The 24680-nt window shown below is 37.5% G+C and overlaps 1 protein-coding gene across 15 annotated transcripts in view; it reads left to right on the top strand.

The window, feature by feature from the left end:
- MYO9A (myosin IXA) overlaps nt 1-24680 on the top strand; it is a 308489-nt gene that overhangs the window by 253948 nt on the left and 29861 nt on the right. For all 15 annotated transcript variants that reach the window (XM_008016030.3, XM_038010113.2, XM_008016029.3 and 12 more), the window contains 4 exons: nt 1809-1920; nt 4578-4639; nt 21675-21867; nt 23967-24095. In XM_008016030.3, coding sequence (XP_008014221.3) covers nt 1809-1920; nt 4578-4639; nt 21675-21867; nt 23967-24095 — 496 coding nt within the window. The remainder of the gene's footprint in view (nt 1-1808; nt 1921-4577; nt 4640-21674; nt 21868-23966; nt 24096-24680) is intronic.

Genomic DNA, 24680 nt, shown 5'->3' with positions numbered 1-24680 from the left:
TTTCAGAAACTTCCATGCTGTTTTCCAAGTGACTGAACCACTTTACAATCCCACCTGTAGTACCTGAGGGTTGTAGTCTGTCTACATTCTTACCAACATTTGCTATTGTCTACCTTTTTTGTTATAGCCATTCTGGTAGGTATGAAGTAGCATCTCATTGTGGTTTTAGTTTGCATTTCTTTGACAACTAATGATGTTGAACATCTTTTCATGTGCCCATTGGCCATTTGAACTGCTTCTTTGATGAATCATCTATTCAGTATTTTGCCCATTTTTGAGTTAGATTGCCTTATTATTGGGTTGTAACATTTCTTTATATATTCTGAGTAGAAGTCATTTATCAGATATATGATTTGCAAATGTTTTCTCCGAGTCTGTGGTTTATTTTTTTTTCTTAATGATGTCTTTGAAGGTTGAAGTTTTAAATTTTAATTAAGTCCAAAACAATAGATTTTGCTGTCATAGGACATGAAGGGTTCATTGGTTATGGTTTTTTACTTGTAAGTTACCATTTGTAAAGTTTTGGTGCCGTATTACTATCTGAAAGGACTGTTAAAATATTACTCCACTGACTCAGAAGACTGAGGGGGGTTGGGAAAGGGATGGCTGATGAGAGATTACTTAATGGGTACAATACACGTTATTTGAGTGGTTGATACCCTAAAAGCCCTGACTTCACCACTGTGCAACCTATGCATGTAACAAAATTACATTTGTACCACATACATTTATACAAATAAAAAAATTTTAATTAAAAATATATTCCTTCATTTTCCACTTTCATATCTGTATTAAGCTAGATTTTCTTCGTATATTTCAAACTGAACTGCATATTGCAACAGATTGAGTGCAGAAGTAGATGTGAGAATCCAGGTGTCTTTTATTAATTCAGACATTAAAGAAATTTACAGAAATGTAAAACAATACCGCTTTTGCCACTAATTTTTTTTTTGCTTTAAAGATATAGTTGTTTTTAATTAAAATGCTATGTTCATGTGTAATACCTTTATTGTTAATTTAAAATAAATTAATGAATATATACTTTAAATTTTTTCAGCTTTAATTGCTAGCATAGTAAATAACAGGTGTAACTCATGTAAACAAAAGCTCTCTGAGGTCATCAGTAATTTTCAACTGTAAAAATTTCCTGAGATTACAAAAAATATATATATTTTAGCTGGGAGCAGTGGTTCACGCCGATAATCCCAGCACTTTGGGAGTCTGAGGCAGTCGGATAACTTGAGATCAGGAGTTCAAGACCAGCCTGGCCAACATGGTGAAACGCTGTCACTAATTTAAAAAATCCAGTGTTTATATAAACTATCCAGACACAGTGGCAGGTGCCTATAATCCCAGCTATTTGGGAGGCAAAAGCAGGAGAATTGCCTGAACCCGGGAGGCGGAGGCTGCAGTGAGCTGATAGCGCCACTGCACTCCAGCCTGGGCAACATAGCAAGACTAAGTCTTAAAAAAAAAAAATGAAAAAAACAAAAAAGTCAAAAAAAGAAAACATACTTTGAGAACTGCTGCTTTTAATGTAACATTAGAGTCATACAAGATAGCTGTTATATGTCTGTTGTGTTGCTTTCTGTTTTTCATATAATTTGGTCATGTTTATCTAGATTGTTAGCTTTTGGAAAGCAGGAAAAATATATTTTATTTTTATATTATTTCTCAGAAGATCATACTTGTCCCTCTAGAATTAGTGCCTAGTGAAGACTTAACAAGAGATTGAAGAATTTCCCACCATGTTAGGGCAGCATTTACTGTTTTGGCTTTAATATAAGTAGCTAAATTTTCTCATTCAGGTGGAAGAACACAATGGTCACATCTTTAAAGCCACCCAATATAGCATCCCCACATACTGTGAATACTGTTCTTCTTTGATATGGATAATGGACCGAGCCTCTGTTTGCAAATGTAAGTATGAGAGATCTTTGAGGAATATTTTTAACCACTGACATTTCTATTTCCTTGAGTTGTCTTATTCTCCTTTCGTATAAAGGAGTTATTTACACTACCTAAATTTTTAGCCTCATCTCTTGCTATACTCTCTTCACCTATTCTTTGTATCTAAACCAGACATTTTGATGTTATTTGGTCACTGAGAGCCTTGTACATGTAATTCACTCTGTCTAAAATGGTCTTCTCCCAGATTTTAGTATGACTTCATATTTCAATTACTTCATGCCTACACTCAAATTTCACCTTCTCAGAGAGCTCTCTTTTCTACCCCCAGTTTAAATGCTACCCTGTCCCCAAATTCTCTATTCTTTTTTTTTGAGATGGTGTCTTGCTCCATCGCCCAGGCTGGAGTGCAGTGGCATGATCTCAGCTCACTGCAACCTCTGCTTCCCAGGTTCAAGCGATTCTCCCTGCCTCAGCCTCCCAAGTAGCTGGGATTACAGGCACATACCACCATGCCTAGCTAATTTTTGTGTTTTTAGTAGAGACAGGGTTTTGCCATGTTGGCCAGGCTGGTCTCAAACTCCTGACCTCAGGTGATCCACCCGCCTTGTCCTCCTAAAGTGCTGGGATTACAGGTGTGAGCCACTGTGTCCGCTCCCCACCCCCCAAAATTCTCTATTCTTTTACTCAGACTTAATAGTCTTCATAGAACTCATTACCACCCAAAATTACATTAAGTATTTGTTTTCTTGTTTTTCAGTCTATGCCTCTAAAATATATGCTCTATAGGTCAGGAAACTTATTTGTCTTTTTTTTAAAATATATATCATCAGTACCTAAAACAATGATGGCACATAGTAAGTTTTAATAAATATTTGTTGGTTAGATAGACTTATAGATGGATGGATGGATGGATAAATGAATAAATTCTTAGATTATAGTGAGAAAGGTACTTTTCCTACTGTAATCCTTTTAGCAGATTACAGTAGAAAAATATAAATATATAAAATATATAAATATATAATATGTATTATTTCACGTATAAATATATATATAAATATATATAAAAATATATAAATCCTAAAATGTGAGTAGAGATTCTTTGTAGATCAACTTGGTTCTGGCTCACAGTGGACCTTTAGCCTCCACTCATTTTATACATCTGCTCTGGTGCTATTATTAGTTCTGTGAAGCTTCGCTTTTACTAGTGGGCTAAAATTGAATGAAGCAAATACCAGGAAAGGACCAGATCCGGTATGACAGCAGTTTGCCACAGAAAAATTGCCACTATTACTATATATTTACTTATTCCATGGTTCAGCAGCAGTTTTGCTTTGGTTTTATTATCAGTAGTCTAAAAAATCATGAGTCTGAAAATAGGAAGTAGTTTGAAATGTATTTGACTCTTTAGTGTAACTATGATTCTTGTAGGTTTAGTTTCTTCTGTAACTTAAAGCTAAAAATTTAAATGATTTTCTTTTTTATGACTGTTGGGTTGGTTTGATTTTTTTTTTTTTTTTTTTTTTTTGAGATGGAGTCTAACTTTGTTGCCCAGGCTAGAGTGCAGTGCAGTGGTACAATCTCAGCTCACTGCAGCCTTCGCCTCCCAGGTTTAAGTGCTTGTCCCGCCTCAGCCTCCCGAGTAGCTGGGATTACAGGCACCCACCACCACACCCAGCTAATTTTTGTATTTTTAGTAGAGACAGGATTTTACCATGTTGGTCAGGCTGGTCTTGAACTCCTGACCTCAAGTGATCCACCTGCCTCGACCTCCCAAAGTGCTGGGATTATGGGCATGAGCCACTGTGCCTGGCATGATTTGATATTTTAATAGATTTAGCTAACTTTCTTTGTTGTTATCCTGATGATTTCACCAGTACAGTGACATGGCCTCCTTTACTTGATCTTGGCCTTCAAAAGCCTACAAGTTATATTTTACAAGCTCAAGAAAGGATATTCAGGTATTGGTAGACAGAAGCCAGAGCTGGTATAGCAAAATGAATAAGCAGCTGTGTTCTCAGTACCCTCCTCTTAATGTGCCTGTTCACCAGCTGCCCAGCCACCCTGGGTTATCACCACTTCTCTAAATTATTTTAGCTCTGAACCTTTTCTTTATGCCATCTTCCCAGTCACAACTGAATATTCTTCATGTTCTGGTTCTTCAGAGCTCTGTTCTGAACCTTTAGAGATGATAAATAAGACCTTTCTTATATCTTATTGTGCTACCCAATTTGTTTTCATTTCAGGAAGGGTCTTTGACATTAATGCCTTCCTTATCTATAGGAATGATTCTTACTAGGCATTTCTGAGATTTTAGTATGTTGTAGAGCATATATGTGGTGGAACATGAACACTAATTTGTGAATCAAACCACAAATATAAGTATCCTGCTGGAATTTATTGGGGAGTGGTACTGTGTGGCATAGGGGCAGGATGAGCAATTTTGAAAGAACAAAAAGCTTTTTCATTGACTGTGGCTAGCAATTTTGATCATGTTTTCAATGTCATTATACCAAATAGAATGGGCTAAAATTCTTTTTAATTATACCATTGTACAAAGTATGTATGTCATAGTACAGCAAGTAAGTCTAAAATAAAGTATACTTGATAAGTGCTTATCATTGATGTGCCAATTTCTAAAAATGTTGCATTCCTCACCTATTTTTCAGTATGCAAGTATGCTTGCCATAAGAAATGCTGTCTGAAAACCACAGCCAAGTGCTCTAAAAAGGTAAGAAATTATCTTCTTATCAGTAATAGATAACAGACCTGTTGGTCTTTTGTGCCTTATGGAAATAAATTAAGGCCTTTTTGGTAGTTTTACAGAAAAGTGGTTTTTAAACTTTTTGACCACAAATCACAGTAAGAAATATGTTTTATGCCATGATCCAGTTCACATGTTTGGTGATATATGTACAAAACTGAATTGATTTTCATAGAATTACTTTACTATTACTATATGTGAGTTACTAAATTAATTTCATAAGCCACAATTTGAAGAACACTGCATTGAGGTTTCATACTTCCTTAAACACTCATAAATCTTCCTAGGAATTATCCTTAATGCAGTAAGCTACAATTAAAGATCAACAAATTTAAACATGAATAGCAAAATTCACCAGCATGGATGGTTGTTGTTTTTACATATATCTCTTGGGTACACAGAGATCTAAAATATATTGTACACATACTGTTTGATACCTTATGTTTCAAGGAAGTAATCTTTTTTAAAAAATTCAGGCTTTTATTGATGTATGATCACAACATTTTCTTGTTCATTAATCACATACTGACAGTTGTTACAATAGCATGTATATCTGAAATATAAATGTGTGTCCATGTTGTTTGCAGTAGACCAGTCATGGTAAAGTACAGAGAGAAATTTAATTCAGGAATTAAAATGCAAAGAATATGAGTGAGACATTTGCTTCCAGCTAAGATGAAGTAGCTTGTGTCAGACCAGTACTAAAAATGTTTGTTGGCAAGCATCAGGGAACTGCCAGGGAAATTGTACCTTAGGAGACTAGATTTTAGAGAGAAGAGAATGCAGAGTAGTGAATCTAGATCTGTGAGATCTTTTTCTTCTAGTGGAAATTTTTCAATTTTTGCTGTAGGACAAGAAACCAATATTCTGGGCAGAAGGCCACATTTAAGATTCAGAGAAGCCAGCAGAGCATTTAGCAATCTCATAGGACTTTAGAGACAAAAGTTGAAATCTGGGACTGACAGGACTTGAGGGACCATGATCCAGTCATCTGCAGAAGGCAACATGAAGCTCAGAGGTTTTCCACTCAAGGCATTTTGTTTTTTGAATTCTTAAACTTAAAGTCTAAGACGTTAATCAGAAAAGAAGACTGAAGTTTTCTGCAGTCTCTCAATGCTAAGGAGAGAAAAATTATAGTATCCCCTTTTTAAGAGAGGGGCCCTAGGCAATACTGTAGACTCTCAATGAGACTTCTGAAGAAGTACACTCTAGGAATGGGAGTAAACTACTGATAAACTGAGCTTAACAAAAACTACAAACTAACTTTGAGCCACTCCTTGAGTGTATTAAGGTGATCTGCTCCTTTTTCTAATAAGCCACCCATCAGAAAGAATAGGGTGAAGCCTCTCTAGAAAGATAGCATCATCCAGAGCCTTTGTAACTTTTTTCCATATAATCTCAGACATAAATAAGACTAAGAGAAAAACTAGTGGGCAATATCAATAGACTTACAGGTAACCCAGTTAGTGAATTACCAAATGCATATGTTAAGGGATTTTTAATTAATATGTTTAAATAATAGATACAAAGATGGAGAAGTTAGCCAAAGAACTGAAATACAGTTGGCCCTCTGTATCCATGGGTTCCATATCTGTGAATTTAACCAACTACAAGTCAAAAGTAATTGGGGGCCGGACATGGTGGCTCATGCCTGTAATCCCAGCACTTTGGAAGGTTGAGGTGGACGGATCACCTGAGAGTAGGAGTTCAAGACCAGCCTGGCCAACAGAGAAACCCCCTCTCTACAAAAAATACAAAAATTAGCCGAGTGTAGTTGTGGACACCTATAATCCCAGCTACTCAGGAGGCTGAGGCAGGAGAATCGCTTGAACCTAGGAGGTGGTTGCAGTGAGCTGAGATCCTGCCACTGCACTCGAGCCTGGGTGACAGAGCAAGACTCTATCTCAAAAAAAAAAACAGTAATTGGGAAAAAACATTGCACACAGTTCCAAAAAGTAAAACTTCAATTTTCTGTGTATTAAATACTACGTTGAATCCACAGAATAAAATAATGCGAGGCATTATATTAGGTATTATAAGTAATCTAGGGCTGACTTGAAGTATACAGGAGGAAGTATATCTGTTATATGTAGATACAGCACCATTTTATATGAAGGACTTGAGTATCCATGGATTTTGGTATCCGTAGGGGGCGGGGAGGGTGTCCTGGAACCATTCTCCAAGGGATAACTGTATATATTTAAATATATATATTTTAAAGTATATATATTATTTATATATATTTATAAATATATATAATATATTTATATATATTTTTATATATATATATATATATATATATTTTTATATATTATATATATATATATTATATATATATTATATATATAATATATATATATTATATATATAATATATATAATATAAATAATATATTATTTAAAGTATATATATTATTTATATATAGTATATATATTAAAATATAATATATATATATTTTAAAAAAAATATATATATTTAAATCAAATGGAAGTTCCGGAAATGCAAAATGGAGTTAAAATTATAAACTGAAAATATAGGTTTAATCATCATAGCAGAAGAGAAGTTTGGGCCAGGCGTGGTGGCTTATGCTTGTAATCTCAGCCCTTTGGGAGGCCAAGTTGGGTGGATCACCTGAGCCCAGGAGTTTAAGACCAGCTTGGGCAACACGACAAAACCCTGTCTCTACTAAAAATACAAAAATCAGTTGGGCATGTTGGCACATTCCTGTAGTCTCAGCTACTAGGGAGACCACGGCAGGAGGAACACTTGAACCTGGGAGGTTGAGGCTTCAGTGAGCTGTGAGCATGCCGCTATACTTCATCCTGGTAACAGAGTGAAATCCTGTCTCAAGAAAAAAAGAGGAGAAATTTGGTGAACCGAAAGATAGGTTGGTAGATATATCCAGGCATGGAGAGCAAAGAGAATGGAGAAATACAGAAATAGATGTGAGAGACATAGGGGAAAGAATGAAGGTTCTTAAAATGTATATAATTGGAGTCCAGGAAAAAAGTAGAGAGAACAAGGCAGAAGCAACATTTTAAGAGATAATGGCCAACACAGCAAGTCACAGGTTCATAAAAACCTTTTAACCTAAAGTGGGACAAATATAGAGAAAACTACACCTAGATGTGCACAGTGCTCCAAACAAACAAAAAAATTTCTTAAAAGCATTCAGAAGGAAATAAGCATTACCCAAAGGGGCAATGAAATTGCTTGACAATTGACAACTGAATTCTGGACAGAAGTGATGGAAGCCAAGAAAACAGTGACTTGTTATCTTTTAGTGTAAAAATAAAGACAACCCAGATTTCTGTACCCAGTGAAAATACCCTTCAACAGTGAAAGTGTTGTGAAGACATTTTCAAACAAAAACTCAGCAGCAGACCTGCACCAGAATTTGTCACCAGCAGACCTGCACTAGAAGAAATACTAAAGGAGGTTCTCCAGAAAGAAGGAAAATGGTCTCAGATGGAAACAGAAATACAGGAAGGAATGAAGAGCAGTAGAAAGAGTAAATAATATGCATAAATATAAATGTATAGTGGCTGAAAACAGTCATAATGTCTTGTGGGGCTTAAAGTGTATACAGAATTAAAATGCATGACAACAACACAAAAACAGTTGGTTAAGTGAAGTCAAAATATTCTAAGGTCTCTGTGTCATGTGGAAACTGGTAAGCATGCTAGAAATATATTAGACTTAAATGTTTTGTGAATATTTGCTAAAGTAACCACCAAGAAAAAGAATATATAACTTAAAACTAATAAAGACAATAAAGTGGAAAAACAAAAGTAGTTTATTAATGTATTATAAAAGAAGGTAAGAAATTAGAGAAAAACACAAAACAGGTTGACAAAGAAAAAATAAATAGCAGATTGACAGATATAGATTGAAATATATTGGTGATCATGTTAAATGTTAAAAGGGTAAATGCTCCAAATAGGAGACCAAGTTAAAATCAACTGAAAAATCTCAGTGATATGATATTCATAAGAGACATACTTAAATATAAAACTGTAGAAAGATTGAAAGCAAGAGGATAGAAATAGATGGCATGCAAAGAATAACCAATAGAAAGATGTTATAAAGTGTACTTTAAGGCAAGAAGCATCACTTCAAATAAAGGTATATCATAATGAAGGGTCAAACCATCAGGGAAATATAAAACTTCTAACATTAGAAGCCTCTAATATTTAGTTTCAGTATCTGGAAGACAAATTTGGAAGGATACAAGTGATAAGAAAAATTTGATGTAATTGGCATATATTAAACTCTATGTCCTACAGCTGCTAAATGCACATTCTTTTCCAGTGCATGTGAAACATTTGATAAAATTAATCATGTGCTGAACCATGGAGCTAGTCCCTGTAAATTTCAATGGATTGAAAATATCGGTAGTATGTTTTTTGACCACAGTGGAATTGAGCTGTAAATGAACAAAAAGATAAGTGGACAATTCTCAAATGTTTAGAAATTAAGCAGCATATTTCTAAATTACAATAAAAGTGTAAAAACATTTTGAACTAAATGGTAATGAGTATGATATAACAAAATACATGGAGTACAATTAAAATTATCCTAAGAGAAAAACTTACAGCTTTTAAGTGCATACATTAGAAAGTGAGCAGGTTTGGAAATGATCTTAACTTTCATCTCAAGAAGGTAGGAAAAACCTCCAAAAACCCATCTAATTAAACCTCAAGACAATGGAAGGAAGACAATAATAAAGAAATAAATGAAATCGAGATCATTTGTACAGTAGAGGAAAATCTACAATGCCAAATTTTGGCTCCTGGAAAAGAATTAAAAAAATAAGTAAACAAGAAAGAATAATCAAGAAAAAAAATTTTTTTCAAAAGCAGAAATTGTCAATATCAAGAATAAAAATGTGGGTATCACTGCAGATACTGCACAGATTAAAAGGATACCCTGAGGCGGGTGGATCACAGGGTCAGGAGACCGAGACCATCCTGGCTAACCACAGTGAAACCCCATCTCTACTGAAACACAAAAAATTAGCCAGACATGGTGGCATGCGCCTGTACTCCCAGCTACTCGGGAGGCTGAGGCAGGAGAATCGCTTGAACCTGGGAGGCAGAGGTTGCAGTGAGCCGAGATTGCGTCATTGCACTCCAGCCTGGGCGAAAGAGCAAGACTCCTTCTTTTAAAAAAAAAAAAAAAAAAGGCTGTTATGGATAAATTGATACCAATAAATTTGATATTTAAGATCAATTGGACAAACTCCTTTGAAAATACAACTCAGTTAAACTAACTCAAGAAGTAGGAAATCTGATTAAAATCTATTAAAATAGAATTTGTAGTTTAAAATCTCACAAAGATATCTCCAGGCCCAGATTTCACCTTTGAATACTTCCACATATTTAAGGAAGAAATAACACAAATCTTTTTATAAACTCTTTCAGAGAAATGGTAAAAGAATGTGTCATAGGCCGGGTGCGGTGGCTCAAGCCTGTAATCCCAGCACTTTGGGAGGCCGAGACGGGCGGATCACAAGGTCAGGAGATCGAGACCATCCTGGCTAACACGGTGAAACCCCGTCTCTACTAAAAAAAATACAAAAAACTAGCCGGGCAAGGTGGTGGGCGCCTGTAGTCCCAGCTACTCGGGAGGCTGAGGCAGGAGAATGGTGTAAACCTGGGAGGCGGAGCTTGCAGTGAGCTGAGATCCGGCCACTGCACTCCAGCCTGGGAGACAGAGTGAGACTCCGTCTCAAAAAAAAAAAAAGAAAAAAAAAAGAATGTATCATAACTTTTTTTCCCAACTTGGCTTATGAGAACAGAGAAACCTTCAAGTCAAATATAAAGGATACTTGGCCGGGCGCGGTGGCTCAAGTCTGTAATCCCAGCACTTTGGGAGGCCGAGATGGGCGGATCACGAGGTCAGGAGATCGAGACCATCCTGGCTAACACGGTGAAACCCCGTCTCTACTAAAAACACAAAAAAACTAGCCGGGCGAGGTGGCAGGCGCCTGTAGTCCCCGCTACTCGGGAGGCTGAGGCAGGAGAATGGCGTAAACCCGGGAGGCGGAGCTTGCAGTGAGCTGAGATCTGGCCACTGCACTCCAGCCCGGGCGACAGAGCAAGACTCCGTCTCAAAAAAAAAAAAAAAAAAATATAAAGGATACTGTAATAACAGAAAATTACAAGTCATATCTCATAAGCATAGATGTAAAAGTCTTAAACAAAATATTAGTACATTGAATCAAGTGATCTATAAAAATGATAATACCTCATTCCATAAATGCAAGGTTGATTTACCATTCAAAAATTAATGAATGAATGATTTACTACACTGTACAAATAAAAGAATAATCATCTCAATAAATACAGGAAAAGTATTGGGTAAAATTCAAAACTCATTCATTATTCAAAAAATCACAGAAGATATATATATATATGGATGGATGGATATGTATATATAGAGAGAGCTTGGATCTAAAATACATAAACAGCATCCACAGATCAGTAGCAAAGACAATTTTCATCTCTGTAAAAAACTGAGCAAATGTACTTCACAAAAGTGGATTTCTCTTTTCTTTTCCTTTTTTTTTTTTTTTTTTTTGAGACAAGTTGTCCAGGCTGGAGTGTAGTGGTATAATCTTGGCCCAAGCCGGGCACGGTGGCTCAAGCCTGTAATCTCAGCACTTTGGGAGGCCAAGACGGGCGGATCACGAGGTCAGGAGATCGAAACCATCCTGGCTAACCCAGTGAAACCCCGTCTCTACTAAAAAATACAAAAAACTAGCCAGGCGACATGGCAGGCACCTGTAGTCCCAGCTACTCGGGAGGCTGAGGCAGGAGAATGGCGTAAACCCAGGAGGCAGAGCTTGCAGTGAACTGAGATCCGGCCACTGCATTCCGGCCTGGGCAACAGAGCGAGACTCCATCTCAAAAAAAAATAATAATAATAATCGTGGCTCACTGCAGCCTTGACTACCTGAGCTCAAGTGATCCTCCCACCTCAACCTCCTCAGTTGCTGGGACTACATGTGTGCACCACCATGCCTGGCTAATTTTTTTGTATTCTTAGTAGAAACAGAGTTTTACCATGTTGCTCAGGCTAGACTTGAACTTCTGGGCTCAAGCAATCTGTCTCCCTAGGCCTCCCAAAGTGTTGGGATTACTACAGTCATGAGCCACTATGCCTGGCCAAAACTGGATTTCTACATAACCAAAAACATACAAAAAGGTCTCCAGCGTCACTAATCATCAAGAACATGCAAATTAAAATACAGTGAGATATATCATATACTCATTTGAATGACTAAAATGGAAAACAAAACTTTTAATACATTGCTAGTAGGAGTGTAGGTTGGCCAATACACTCTTTAAATTATTTCGTAGTATCTATCAAACCTTTTAAGCATAAGCATTTCTCATGACTCAGCAATACCCATGCAAGACATACACCCAACAGATATACATATGTTTTTGTGCCAAAGCACAATATGAACATTATGTGAAACATACCGAAACTTAAAAGAAACGTGTCTATTAGCAGTAGAATGAATAAATAAAATATACTGTCTTTATATAATGGAATAAAGTCTAGTAATGAGATTAAACTATTGATACTCATGCAGAAGACGGGTGATTTCTGCATTTCCAACTGACGTACCTGGTTCCTCTCATTGGGACTGGCTGGACAGTGGGTGCAGCCCACAGAGGGCGAGCCAAAGCAGGGCAGGGCATCGCCTCACCCAGGAAGCACAAGGGGTCAGGGGATTTCCCTTTCCTAGCCAAGGGAAGCCGTGACAGACTGTACCTGGAAAAACAGGACACTTCCACCCAAATACTGTGTTTTTCACAGTCTTAGCAACCGGCAGACCAGGAGATTCTCTCCCGTGCCTGGCTTGGCGGGTCCCACGCCCACAGAGCCTTGTTCACTGCTAGCACAGCAGTCCGAGATAGACCTGCGAGGCTGCAGCCTAGCAGGGGGAGGGGCGTCTGCCATTGCTGAGGCTTGAGTAGGTAAACAAAGTGGCCGGGAAGCTCGAACTGGGTGGAACCCTCCACGGCTCAGCAAGGCCTACTGCCTCTAGACTCCACCTCTGTGGGCAGGGCATAGCTAAACAGATGGCAGCAGAAACTTCTGCAGACTTAAACATTCCTGTCTGACTGCTCTGAAGAGATGGTGTTTGAGCTCTGAGAACGGACAGACTGCCTCCTCAAGTGCGTCCCTGACAACTGTGTAGCCTAACTGGGACACACCTCCCAGTAGGGGCCGACAGACACTTCATACAGGTGGGTGCCTCTCTGGGACGAAGCTCCCAGAGGAAGGATTAGGCAGCAATATTTGCTGTTCTGCAGCCTCTGCTGGTGATACCCAGGCAAACAGGGTCTGGAGTGGACCTCCAGCAAACTCCAATAGACCTGTAGCTGAGGGACCTGACTCTCAGAAGGAAAACTAACAAATGGAAAGGAATATCATCAACATTAACAAAAACGAAATCCACACCAAAACCCCATCAGTAGATGACCAACATCAAAGACCAAAGGCAGATAAAACCATAAAGATGAGGAGAAACCAGAACAGAGAAGTTGAAAATTCTAAAAACCAGAGTGCCTCTTCTCTTCCAAAGGATTGCAGCTCCTTGCCAGCAACAGAACAAAGCTAGATGGAGAATGACTTTCACAAGTTGACAGAAGTAGACTTCAGAAGGTCAGTAATAACAAAATTCTCCGAGCTAAAGGAGCGTGTTCTGACCCATCACAAGGAAGCTAAAAACCTTGAAAAAAGGTTAGACGAATGGCTAACTAGAATAAACAGTGTAGAGAAGACCTTAAATGACCTGATGGAGCTGAAAACCATGACACAAGAACTTTGTGACACATGCACAAGCTTCAATAACTGATTCGATCAAGTAGAAGAAAGGATATCAGTGGTTGCAGATCAAATTAATGAAATAAAGCGAGAAGACAAGATTAGAGAAAACAATGAAAAGAAAGGAACAAAGCCTCCAAAAAATATGGGACTATGTGAAAAGACCAAATCTACATTTGGTGTACTGAAAGCAACGGGGAGAATGGAACCAAGTTGGAAAACACTCTTCAAAATGTTTTCCAGGAGAACTTCCCCATCCTAGCAAGGCAGGCCAACATTCAAATTCAGGAAATACGGAGAACACCACAAAGATACTCCTCAAGAAGAGCAACCCCAAGACACATAATTGTCAGATTCATCAAGATTGAAATGAAGGAAAGAGTATTAAGGGCAGCCAGAGAGAAAGGTTGGGTTACCCACAAAGGGAAGCCCATCAGATTAACAGCAGATCTCTCTGCATAAACCCTACAAGCCAGAAAGAAGAGAGTAGGGGCCAATATTCAACATTCTTAAAGAAAAGAATTTTCAACCCAGAATTTCATATCCAGCCAAACTAAGCTTCAAAAGTGAAGGAGAAATAGAATCCTTTACAGACAAGCAAATGCTGAGGGATTTTGTCACCACCAGGCCTGCCTTACAAGAGCTCCTAAAGGAAGCACTGAACATGGAAAGGAATAAGTGATACCAGCCACTGCAAAAACATGCCAAACCGTAAAGACCATCAATGCTATGAAGAAACTGCATCAATTAACAGACAAAATAACCAACTAACATCATAATGACAGGATCAAATTCACACATAACAATATTAACCTTAAATGTAAACGGGCTAAATGCCCCAATTAAAAGACACAGACTGGCAAATTGGATAGAGTCAAGACCCATCAGTGTGCTGTATTCAGGAGACCCATCTCATATGCAGAGACACATATATAGGCTCAAAATAAAGGGATGGAGGAAGATCTGCCAAGCAAATGGAAAGCAAAAAAAAAAAAAAAAAAAAAAAGCAGAGGTTGCAATCCTAGTCTCTGATAAAACAGACTTTAAGCCAACAAAGATCAAAAGAGACAAAGAAGGCCATTACATAATGGTAAAGGGATCAATTCAACAAGGAGAGCTAACTATCCTAAATATATATGCACCCAATACAAGAGCACCCAGATTCATAAAGCAAGTCCTAAGAGAACTACAAAGAGACTTAGACTCCCACACAATAATAATTGGAGACTTTCACACCGCACTGTCAATATTAGATCAACGAGACAGAAGGTTAACAAAGAATATCCAGGACTTGAACTCAGCTCTGCACCAAGTGGACCTAATAGACATCTACAGAACTCTCCACCCCAAATCAACAGAATATACATTCTTCTCAGCATGACATTGCACTTATTCTAAAATTTACCACATAGTTGGAAGTAAAGCACTCCTCAGCAAATGTAAAAGAACAGAAATCACAACAAACTGTCAATCAAATTAGAACTCAGGATTAAGAAACTCACTCAAAACTACACAACTACATGGAAACGGAACAACCTACTCCTGAATGACTACTGGGTAAATAACGAAATGAAGGAAGAAATAAAAGTGTTCTTTGAAACCAATGAGAACAAAGACACGTTGTACCAGAATCTCTGAGACACATTTAAAGCAGTATGTAGAGGGAAATTTATAGCACTAAATGCCCACAAGAGAAAGCAGGAATATTCTAAAATTGACACCCTAACATCACAATTAAAAGAACTAAAGAAGCAAGAGCAAACAAATTCAAAAGCTAGCAGAAGGCAAAAAATAACTAATATCAGAGCAGAACTGAAGGAGATAGAGACACAAAAACCCTTGAAAAAATCAGTGAATCCAGGAGCTGATTTTTTGAAAAGATCAACAAAATTGATAGATCGCTAGCAAGACTAATAAGAAAAGAGAGAAGAATCAAATAGATGCAATAAAAAATGATAAAGGGGTATCACCACCGACCCCACAGAAGTGCAGACTACCATCAGAGAATACTATAAACACCTCTATGCAAACAAACTAGAAAATCTAGAAGAAATGGGCAAATTCCTGGATACATGCACCCTCCCAAGACTAAACCAGGAGAAAGTTGAATCTCTGAATAGACCAATAACAGGCTCTGAAATTGAGGCAATCATTAATAGCCTACCAACCAAAAAAAGTCCCAGACCAGACGGATTCACAGCCAAATTGTACCAGAGGTACAAAGGAATGGCTGGTACCATTCCTTCTGAAACTGTTCCAATCAACAGAAAAAGAGGGAATCCTCCCTAACTCATTTTATGAGACCAGCGTCATCCTGATACCAAAGCCTGGCAGAGACACAAGAAGAAAAAGAGAATTTTAGACCAGTATTCCTGATGAACATCAATGCAAAAATCCTCAATAAAATACTGGCAAGCTGAATCCAGCAGCACATCAAAAAGCTTACTCACCATGATCAAGTTGGCTTCATCCCTGGGATGCAAGGCTGGTTCATTATATGCAAATCAATAAACGTAATTCATCACATAAACAGAATCAAAGACAAAAACCACTTGATTATCTCAATAAATGTAGAAAAGGCCTTTGACAAAATTCAACAGCCCTTCATGCTAAAAACTCTCAATAAACTAGGTATTGATGGAACATATCTCAAAATAATAAGAGCTATTTATGACAAAGCCAGTATCATACTGAATGGGCAAAAGCTGGAAGCATTCCCTTTGAAAACCGGCATAAGACAGGGATGCCCTCTCTCACCACTCCTTTTCGACATAGTGTTGGAAGTTTTGGCCAGGGCAATCAGGCAAGAGAAAGAAATAAAGGGTATTCAATTAGGAAAAGAGGAAGTCAAATTGTCCTGTTTACAGATGACATGATTGTATATTTAGAAAACTCCATCATCTCAGCCCCAAATCTTAAGCTGATAAGCAACTTCAGCAATGTCTCAGGATACAAGAATCAATGTGCAAAAATCACAAGCTTTCCTATACACCAATAACAGACAAACAGAGAGCCAAATCATGAGTGAACTCCCATTCACAATTGCTACAAAGAGAATAAAATACCTAGGAAACCAGCTTACAAGGGATGTGAAGGACCTCTTCAAGGAGAACTACAAACCACTGCTCAAGGAAATAAAAGAGGACACAAACAAATGAAAGAACATTCCATGCTCATGGATAGGAAGAATCAATATTGTGAAAATGGCCATACTGCCCAAGATAATTTATAGATTCAGTGCTATCCCCATCAGGCTACCAATGACTTTCTTCACAGAATTGGAAAAAACTACTTTAAAGTTCATATGGAACCAAAAAGGAGCCCACATAGCCAAGACAATCCTAAGCAAAAAGAACAAAGCTGGAGGCATCACACTACCTGACTTCAAACTATACTACAAGGCTACAGTAACCAAAACAGCATGGTACTGGTATCAAAACACATATATAGACCAATGGAACAGAACAGAGGCCACAGAAGTAATACCACATATCTACAACCATCTGATCTTTGACAAACCTGACAAAAACAAGAAATGAGGAAAGGATTCCCTATTTAATAAATGGTGCTGGGAAAACTGGCTAGCCACATGTAGAAAGCTGAAAGTGGATCCCTTCCTTACACCTTAAACAAAAATTAATTCAAGATGGATTAAAGATTTAAATGTTAGACCTAAAACCGTAAAAACCCTAGAAGAAAACCTAGGCAATACCATTCAGGACGTAGGCATGGGCAACAACTTCATGACTAAAACACCAAAAGCAATGGCAACAAAAGCCAAAATAGACAAATGGGGTCTAATTAAACTAAAGAGCTTCTGCAGAGCAAAAGAAATTACCATCAGAGTGAACAGGCAGCCTACAGAATGGGAGAAAATTTTTACAATCTACCCATCTGACAAAGGGCTCATACCCAGAATCTACAAAGAACTTAAACAAATTTACAAGAAAAAAAACCCCATCAAAAGTAGGCAAAGGATATGCACAGACAGTTCTCAAAAGAAGCCATTTATGCAGCCAACAGACACATGAAAAAATGCTCATCATCACTGGTCATCAGAGAAATGCAAATCAAAACCACAATGAGATACTATCTCACACCAGTTAGAATGGCGATCATTAAAAAGTCAGGAAACAAAAGATGCTGGCTGGAGAGGATGTGGAGAAATAGGAATGCTTTTACACTGTTGATGAGCATGTAAATTAGTTCAACCATTGTGGAAAACAGTGTGGCAGTTCCTCAAGGATCTAGAACTAGACATTCCGTTTGACCCAGCGACCCCTTTACTGGGTATATACCCAGAGGATTATAAATTATGCTACTATAAAGACACATGCATGCATATGTTTGTTGTGGCACTACTCGTAATAGCAAAGACTTGGAACCAACCCAAATATCCATCAGTGATAGACTGGATTAAGAAAATGTGGCACCTATACATCATAGAATACTATGCAGCCAGAAAGAAAGGATGAATTCATGTCCTTTGCAGGGATGTGGATGAAGCTGGAAACCATCATTCTCAGCAAACTATCACAAGGACAGAAAACCAAACACTGCATGTTCTCACTCACAGGTGGGAATTGAACAATGAGAACACTTGGACACAGGGTTGGGAAAATCACACACCAGGGCCTGTTGGAGGGTGAGGGTCTGGGGGAGGGATAGCATTAGAAGAAATACCTAATGTAAATGATGAGTTGATGGGTGCAGCAAACCAACATGGCACATGTATACCTATGTAATAAACCTGCACATTCTGCATATGTACCCTAGAACTTATAATAAAAAAAGAAACATCTATTAAACAATTTTCATTAAAGCCTTAAAATCAAATCTTGACCCTAGGTATTCAAAAGAAAGTCAGAAGTTAAATCAATTAAAAATTATCAGTTGTATGTCATAAAGCAAATTAGAACAGGTACAAAATTAGTATCTTTGTATTATTAATTACCTAGGTATTGTATTCTAACTTGCTTTGCATCATTTTCATACTGTTATTTTTCCATGTACTTTCATGTACTTTTACATATCAATAATATTCATCAATGTAAAAAGTGCAAAAGAAAAAATTTATTGATGCAAACATAATGTTGACTGAAAGCTAGAGACAAAAGAGTACATTTAAACAAAGTTCAAAAATAGATTAACTCTAGGTGCACATACTATGCTTTTCCATTTACATAACATCCAAAAGCAGGTAAAACTAATTTTCAGTGACAGAAGTACAGATACTAGTTATTTGTGAAGGGTAAAGGGCATTGTGGCTGGAAGAGACCTAGGGGAATTTTAAACTGTTGGTAATATTTTGTTTCTTAATTTGGGTCTTTGTGAAAATGCTTTAAGCTGTAACTTACAATGTGTGTATGTCATAGCTCCTTAAAGATTTTATTTAAAATACTCATGAAGTTAGTTTAAATGAAAAATAACTATGAAACAAAAACTATTAAAATATATTTTTAGAAAAGTACTTAGAATTAAATTTTTTTCCATTTAAAATAGTAAAATTAATTTGTCTCTTCATTTCAAGAAGTAGAATATTCTAGCATGTTTGCTTTAGATTATTCTAGCATGTTTGCTTTAGATTACTTCGTTTCAAATCAAATATTTTAAAAGTTTTTGTTTAATACCTAAAAATATTTTGTTATTTTGCTTTCACAAGTTATAACATTTCTAATACCATGGGGATTTAAATAAACAGAATATGTGTTTGCACATCTGTGTCCCAGCATTAGGAAAACATTTGGCTAAAATTTAATCATTACAGCAAGCCTTTTTCTATTCTATTTCTATAATAATTTTTTCAGTATTTGACATATACCAGGTTGTCATGCTGTGTATGTTCAACTTAATGTTTACAACAACCTCTGAAGTAGAAAGGAGGTATTTCTGTTGCAAATGTGAAATAACCTAGCCAAGTTCACATAGTGACAAGGCAAAACTTTTAATATGCATCCTCTAAATATTCCAAGATTGTGTCCATTCTGCCTCAGACTTGGAAATGCTTTTCAGAGATGTTGTCTCTGAAATTTAACATATGTCAAAATAGACATGAAATTAATGCTCTAAGAATTGAGTGCTGGAATGTAGAGTATGTAGATACATTAATGATGCAAAATAATCCTGATAATACTGATACAAACTAATAAACTGATTATGCCATCCCTTATTTAAAATTATCTGGTGGCTTCCTTTCCGTAGCTACTTTGCTCTGCCCAACTTTGTAGTTTTGTATTTCCTGTGCCTAAAAGATCCTGCTTTCTTTACTTATCTATTACTTGCTTTCCAACACTAAGGTTTAACATCAGGTCTTTTCAAGATCATTAGTTGTTTGTTATCCAGCCCAGTCTTTCCTGATCTAGCTATCTCTCTTCTGTGGTTCCATAATACTTAATAAATCTATTTATAATTTTACTTATCTTCACACACTAACTCTTTTTCTTTTGAGACAGTTTTGCTCTTGTCACCCAAGCTGGAATACAGTGGTGCGATCTTGGCTCACTGCAATCTCTGCTTCCTGTGTTCAAGTGATTCTCCTGCTTCAGCCTCCTGAGTAGCTGGGATTACAGGCACCCGCCACCATGCCTGGCTAATTTTTATATTTTTAGTAGAGATGGGGTTTCACCATATGGGCCAGGCTGGTCTTGAACTCCTGACCTTAGGTGATCCACCTGCGTCGGCCTCCCAAAATGCTGGGATTACAGGTGTGAGCCACTGCTCTGGGCCTAACACTACTAGTCTTAAGCAGAAGGCCTTTATTTTATTTTCTTGGTACCTAATAAGTAAATGACAAATTGATGAATGTAAGGCTGGAAAGTAGAAATTAGAATCAGTTCAAGTAAGTTCTTGAGTATGAGACTCAAGAATGTTTGCACTTTAGTTTGCTATATACTAATTAGCCACTAAAGGTTTTTGAGGATAATAAAACATTATATATACTATAGAATATTTTAAAAGGGGAAATAGGAATATGGGGAAAACTGGCCAAGAAACTGTTGAAATAGTCTAATTGGTTAGTGATACAGTTTTGAGCTGAGGTGATGACACTTACAAAGGAAAAAATAGAGACGATGAACTGATTGACTTGGCAACTGGTTGGGTGCAGGTTAAAGAAGAAAATGGAATATACAGTTAGGGAAGGACAATGGTGCAGGAGAAGGAAAGACAGATTTGCAAAACAATTTTCAGTCTCAGAGATAATACCTGCTATTTTTGTTTTCAGTGAATTACTTCAAATAATCTTTGGTAAGCTGTTCTGTTGCAGTCACATAGGATATAAAGTAACCTATAGGTTAATAAAGTATGATATTGGCTGGACGCAGTGGCTCACACCTGTAATCCCAGCACTTTGGGAGGCCAACGCGGGCAGATCACTTGAGGACAGGAGTTTGAGACCAGCCTGGCCAACATGATGAAACCCCGTCTGTACTAAAACTACAAATACCAGCTGGGCGTGGTGGCACGCACCTGTAGTCCCAGCTACTCGGGAGACTGATGCACGAGAATCGCTGGAACCTGGGAAGCGGAGGTTGCATTGAGTTGAGATCGCGTCATTGCACTCCAGCCTGGGTGACAGAGTGAGACTCAGTCTCAAATAAATAAATAAAGTATGATATTAGATACACTCTTCAAGTCAATACAGAAGAGCTGTAACAGTAGTCATGGGCTAATCTGTGTGTTCCTCTACCTTTAATTATGAAATCATTTTTCAGTTAAACTTCCATAAAGTTTATATAAACATCAAATCTTTCTTATGCCTAAGAACTTGCTGACAACTCTAATTCTTATCAAATCAGTAGATTTTCTAGTGGTATCTGGTAGGTGGTCAAGCTGTTTGCATATAAAATCCAACCCTTTTCCCCCACGCCCAAATCCCAGCTTTGCTTTTGAAGCAATTTTTTGACAGGAGAAGCTGTAGCCCTTTGCCACTGCCTTCAATCTTCACTCCATTATTTTCTTTTGGAGATTCTGGTGGAAAAGGATTGAAACTAATCTCACTTATTTATACTTAGTTAAACATAATTCCCTTTCTCCCAACTCTTCTAACTATGCTTATAAAACTTCAGAGAAATAAAAAGTAGCTCCTGGTAAAGAATTGGTTAAACACGTTTCAAGATGTTTGAATGCATTTGGAAACTAAAAATTATCTTTTATTTAGTATGATCCAGAGCTATCATCTCGACAATTTGGGGTTGAACTGTCCCGTTTGACCAGCGAAGACCGAACTGTTCCTTTAGTGGTGGAAAAGCTCATAAACTACATTGAAATGCATGGACTGTATACAGAAGGTATTTATCGAAAGTCTGGTTCGACTAATAAAATCAAGGAGCTTCGACAGGGTCTAGATACAGGTAAGATAGTGCCCTCTAAATCATAATGAAATACTTTATTTAAATAGGTCATTTCATGCTCTTCAAGTTTTCATTACATGTCGATCCTTTCCTTAGCAGCCGGAAGAATGCGTTCTTTTCTGTGGCACTTTGTTATCATTTTTTGGTTTTCTAAAGAGTCTTTGGTTTCATTTGGTCAATTCAGCAGACATATATTGAGCATATAATTTGCACTTGGGACAGATCTCATTTAATTTTTGTAATAATTCAGTAAGATTGTGATACCTCTGATTGACAAAGAAGAAAACTAAGGTACAGGGAAATTAAATAATGAGCTGCTGCTGCTGATGCAAGGTGCTGTACTAATGTTTTTATAATATTCACAACAATCCTATGAATTAGGGATATTATTATACCCATTTACAGAAAAAGGAACTGAGGCTTACAGAGGATCTTGCCCAAAGACTCATCACCAATAAGTGACCAAATTGGAGTTAACCCCAGATCTTCTGAATTCATAATCTATTTCCCCTTTCTCTTTATGATTTTGACTCCAAGGGGTACTCTTTCCTGTGTATCATCTTGCCTGCCTACATTGATGATAGTTACTCAAACTGATAGTGAGTTGAGCATGTATCTTTGTAGAGCTGTAGTTTTAGTACTGGAATTCATGCTGGGGATTGACTTTGGTTTCATTCTCAACTTCTACACTTTATCACTGTTGGGAAGGAATAGATCTTTTTGAACCAAACAGAGTACAAAGTGTGTCCTTGTGCCAAGAACCTGTGTACTGTGCTGTTTCTTATGAACAAATCAATGAGAAATGAATTGAGTATGAAAATAATAACAATGACTGGTAAGACTCCGTCTTACCAGTTCCGTCTGCAAGAAGGTTCCATCTACAAGAGACTTGGTCTACTTTAGTTTACAGGCAGTTACTGACTTTGTCTCTGATACCTTGAAATAGCACAAGTGAAAATCAATCATCCCGAATCTTCGCAGTCATCTAATCTGTATAACCTTAGGGAGTTTATAAGTGAAATGGGTAAACGTGTTTTCTTTACATTTTCTAAGCTCAATTATCACTGTCCTTTTATCTCTAAGAATTACTTAAAATCAGCCTTACTTTCAGAAAATGTCCTGTATGCGTTTTTTCATTTGTCATGTAAAACATTGCTACTCAAAGTGTGGTCTGAGGACAAAGCCATAGCAAGAGAAATACAGAAATTGAGAGCAAGCATGTAGAGACGTTTATAGCAGTTTAACAATACTTCAGCATCAAAATATTTTATTTATTTATTTATTTAGAGACAGTTGCTCTGTTGCCCAGGCTGTAGTACAATGGTGCAACCTTGGCTCACTGCAACCTCTGTCTCCCGGGTTCAGGCAATTCTGCCTCAGCCTCCCAAGTAGCTGGGATTACAGGCGTGTGCCACCACACCCAGCTAATTTTTATATTTTTAGTAGAGACAGCTCTCACCATGTTGGCCAGGCTGCTTTCTGTCTCCTGACCTCAAGTGATCTGCCCATCTCAGCCTCCCAAAGTGCTGGGATTACAGGCATGAGCCACTGTGCCTGGCCATGATCTTTTATTTTACACACTTCACAACAGATTTAGAAAACAAATCAACAAGACGTATTCTTTCACCACAGTTAGAAGCACAGTTCCAAAGCATGGAATTACATTGTGGAAAATAGGTTAGTCAGTTTGATGAAGAAACATGAAGCCGGCCGGGCATGGTGGTTCACGCCTGTAATCCCTCCACTTTGGGAGGCCGAGGTAGGTGGATCACCTGAGGTTGGGAGTTTGAGACCAGCCTGACCAACATGGAGAAACCCCATCTCTACTAAAAATACAAAATTAGCCAGGCGTGGCGGCACATGCCTGTAATCCCAACTACTCGGGAGGCTGAGGCAGGAGAATCACTTGAACTTGGGAGGCAGAGGTGGTGAGCCAAGATCACAACATTGCACTCCAGCCTGGACAACAAGAGCGAAACTCCATCTCAAAAAAAAAAGAAACATGAAGCCTTCCTTTAATGATGATAGTTTGTAAAGTGAATTATTTGAATCTCTTTGCATGTTTTGGCTTTGTTAATCTAACTCTTGTCTCTAAATAGATGCTGAGAATGTAAATCTAGATGACTATAACATACATGTCATTGCAAGTGTATTCAAACAATGGCTTCGAGATTTGCCCAATCCTCTCATGACTTTTGAACTCTATGAGGAATTTCTTCGAGCTATGGGTAAGCATAGGCTTCCTGGGTTAGAGAGAAGGCCTGTAGTTGGGAAAGAAATGCCACCTTCAAGCCGTCCTCTAGTGGTTTAATTATTATAGATCTAAAGGTAAACTTTTGACAGTGAATACAAAACTGCCAGTATACTGTCACCTATTCAAATGTTGACTTTTTAGAGACTCATCAAAATGTTAGTGTCCTAAAAATGTTCTGAGTGAGCCACTTGGTTCCTTCTTACAAAGAAATTGAAAGAGTGGGGTTATAAAACAGATTAAAATATTAAAAATAAGAGTTTTAAGATTAGGCTTATGTTCATTTAAATTGGAAATCTAGGCAAGAACTATGTGTAAAGCTGGCTGTTTTATGCCAAGCCTAACAGGTTTCAGAGTGTAGTTTCTCAGTGCTATAGGTGCATAGGATATTGATAAAGGCCTTTCTAGAGGTATTTAGGCCCTGAGGATTCATAAATTATGTTGAATTTAATGGGAAATCAATCTGCTACACAATGACTGAAAAACTAGAACATCTCTATCCCCTTGCTGTTATTAAGGATTACTGTGATACAGGTTCAAACTAAGGAGACTGTTTATGAAT

This window comes from Chlorocebus sabaeus, chromosome 26, assembly GCF_047675955.1.
Source record: "Chlorocebus sabaeus isolate Y175 chromosome 26, mChlSab1.0.hap1, whole genome shotgun sequence".
Lineage (NCBI taxonomy): Eukaryota > Metazoa > Chordata > Mammalia > Primates > Cercopithecidae > Chlorocebus > Chlorocebus sabaeus.
This window is presented reverse-complemented; position numbering and strand designations above follow the sequence as displayed.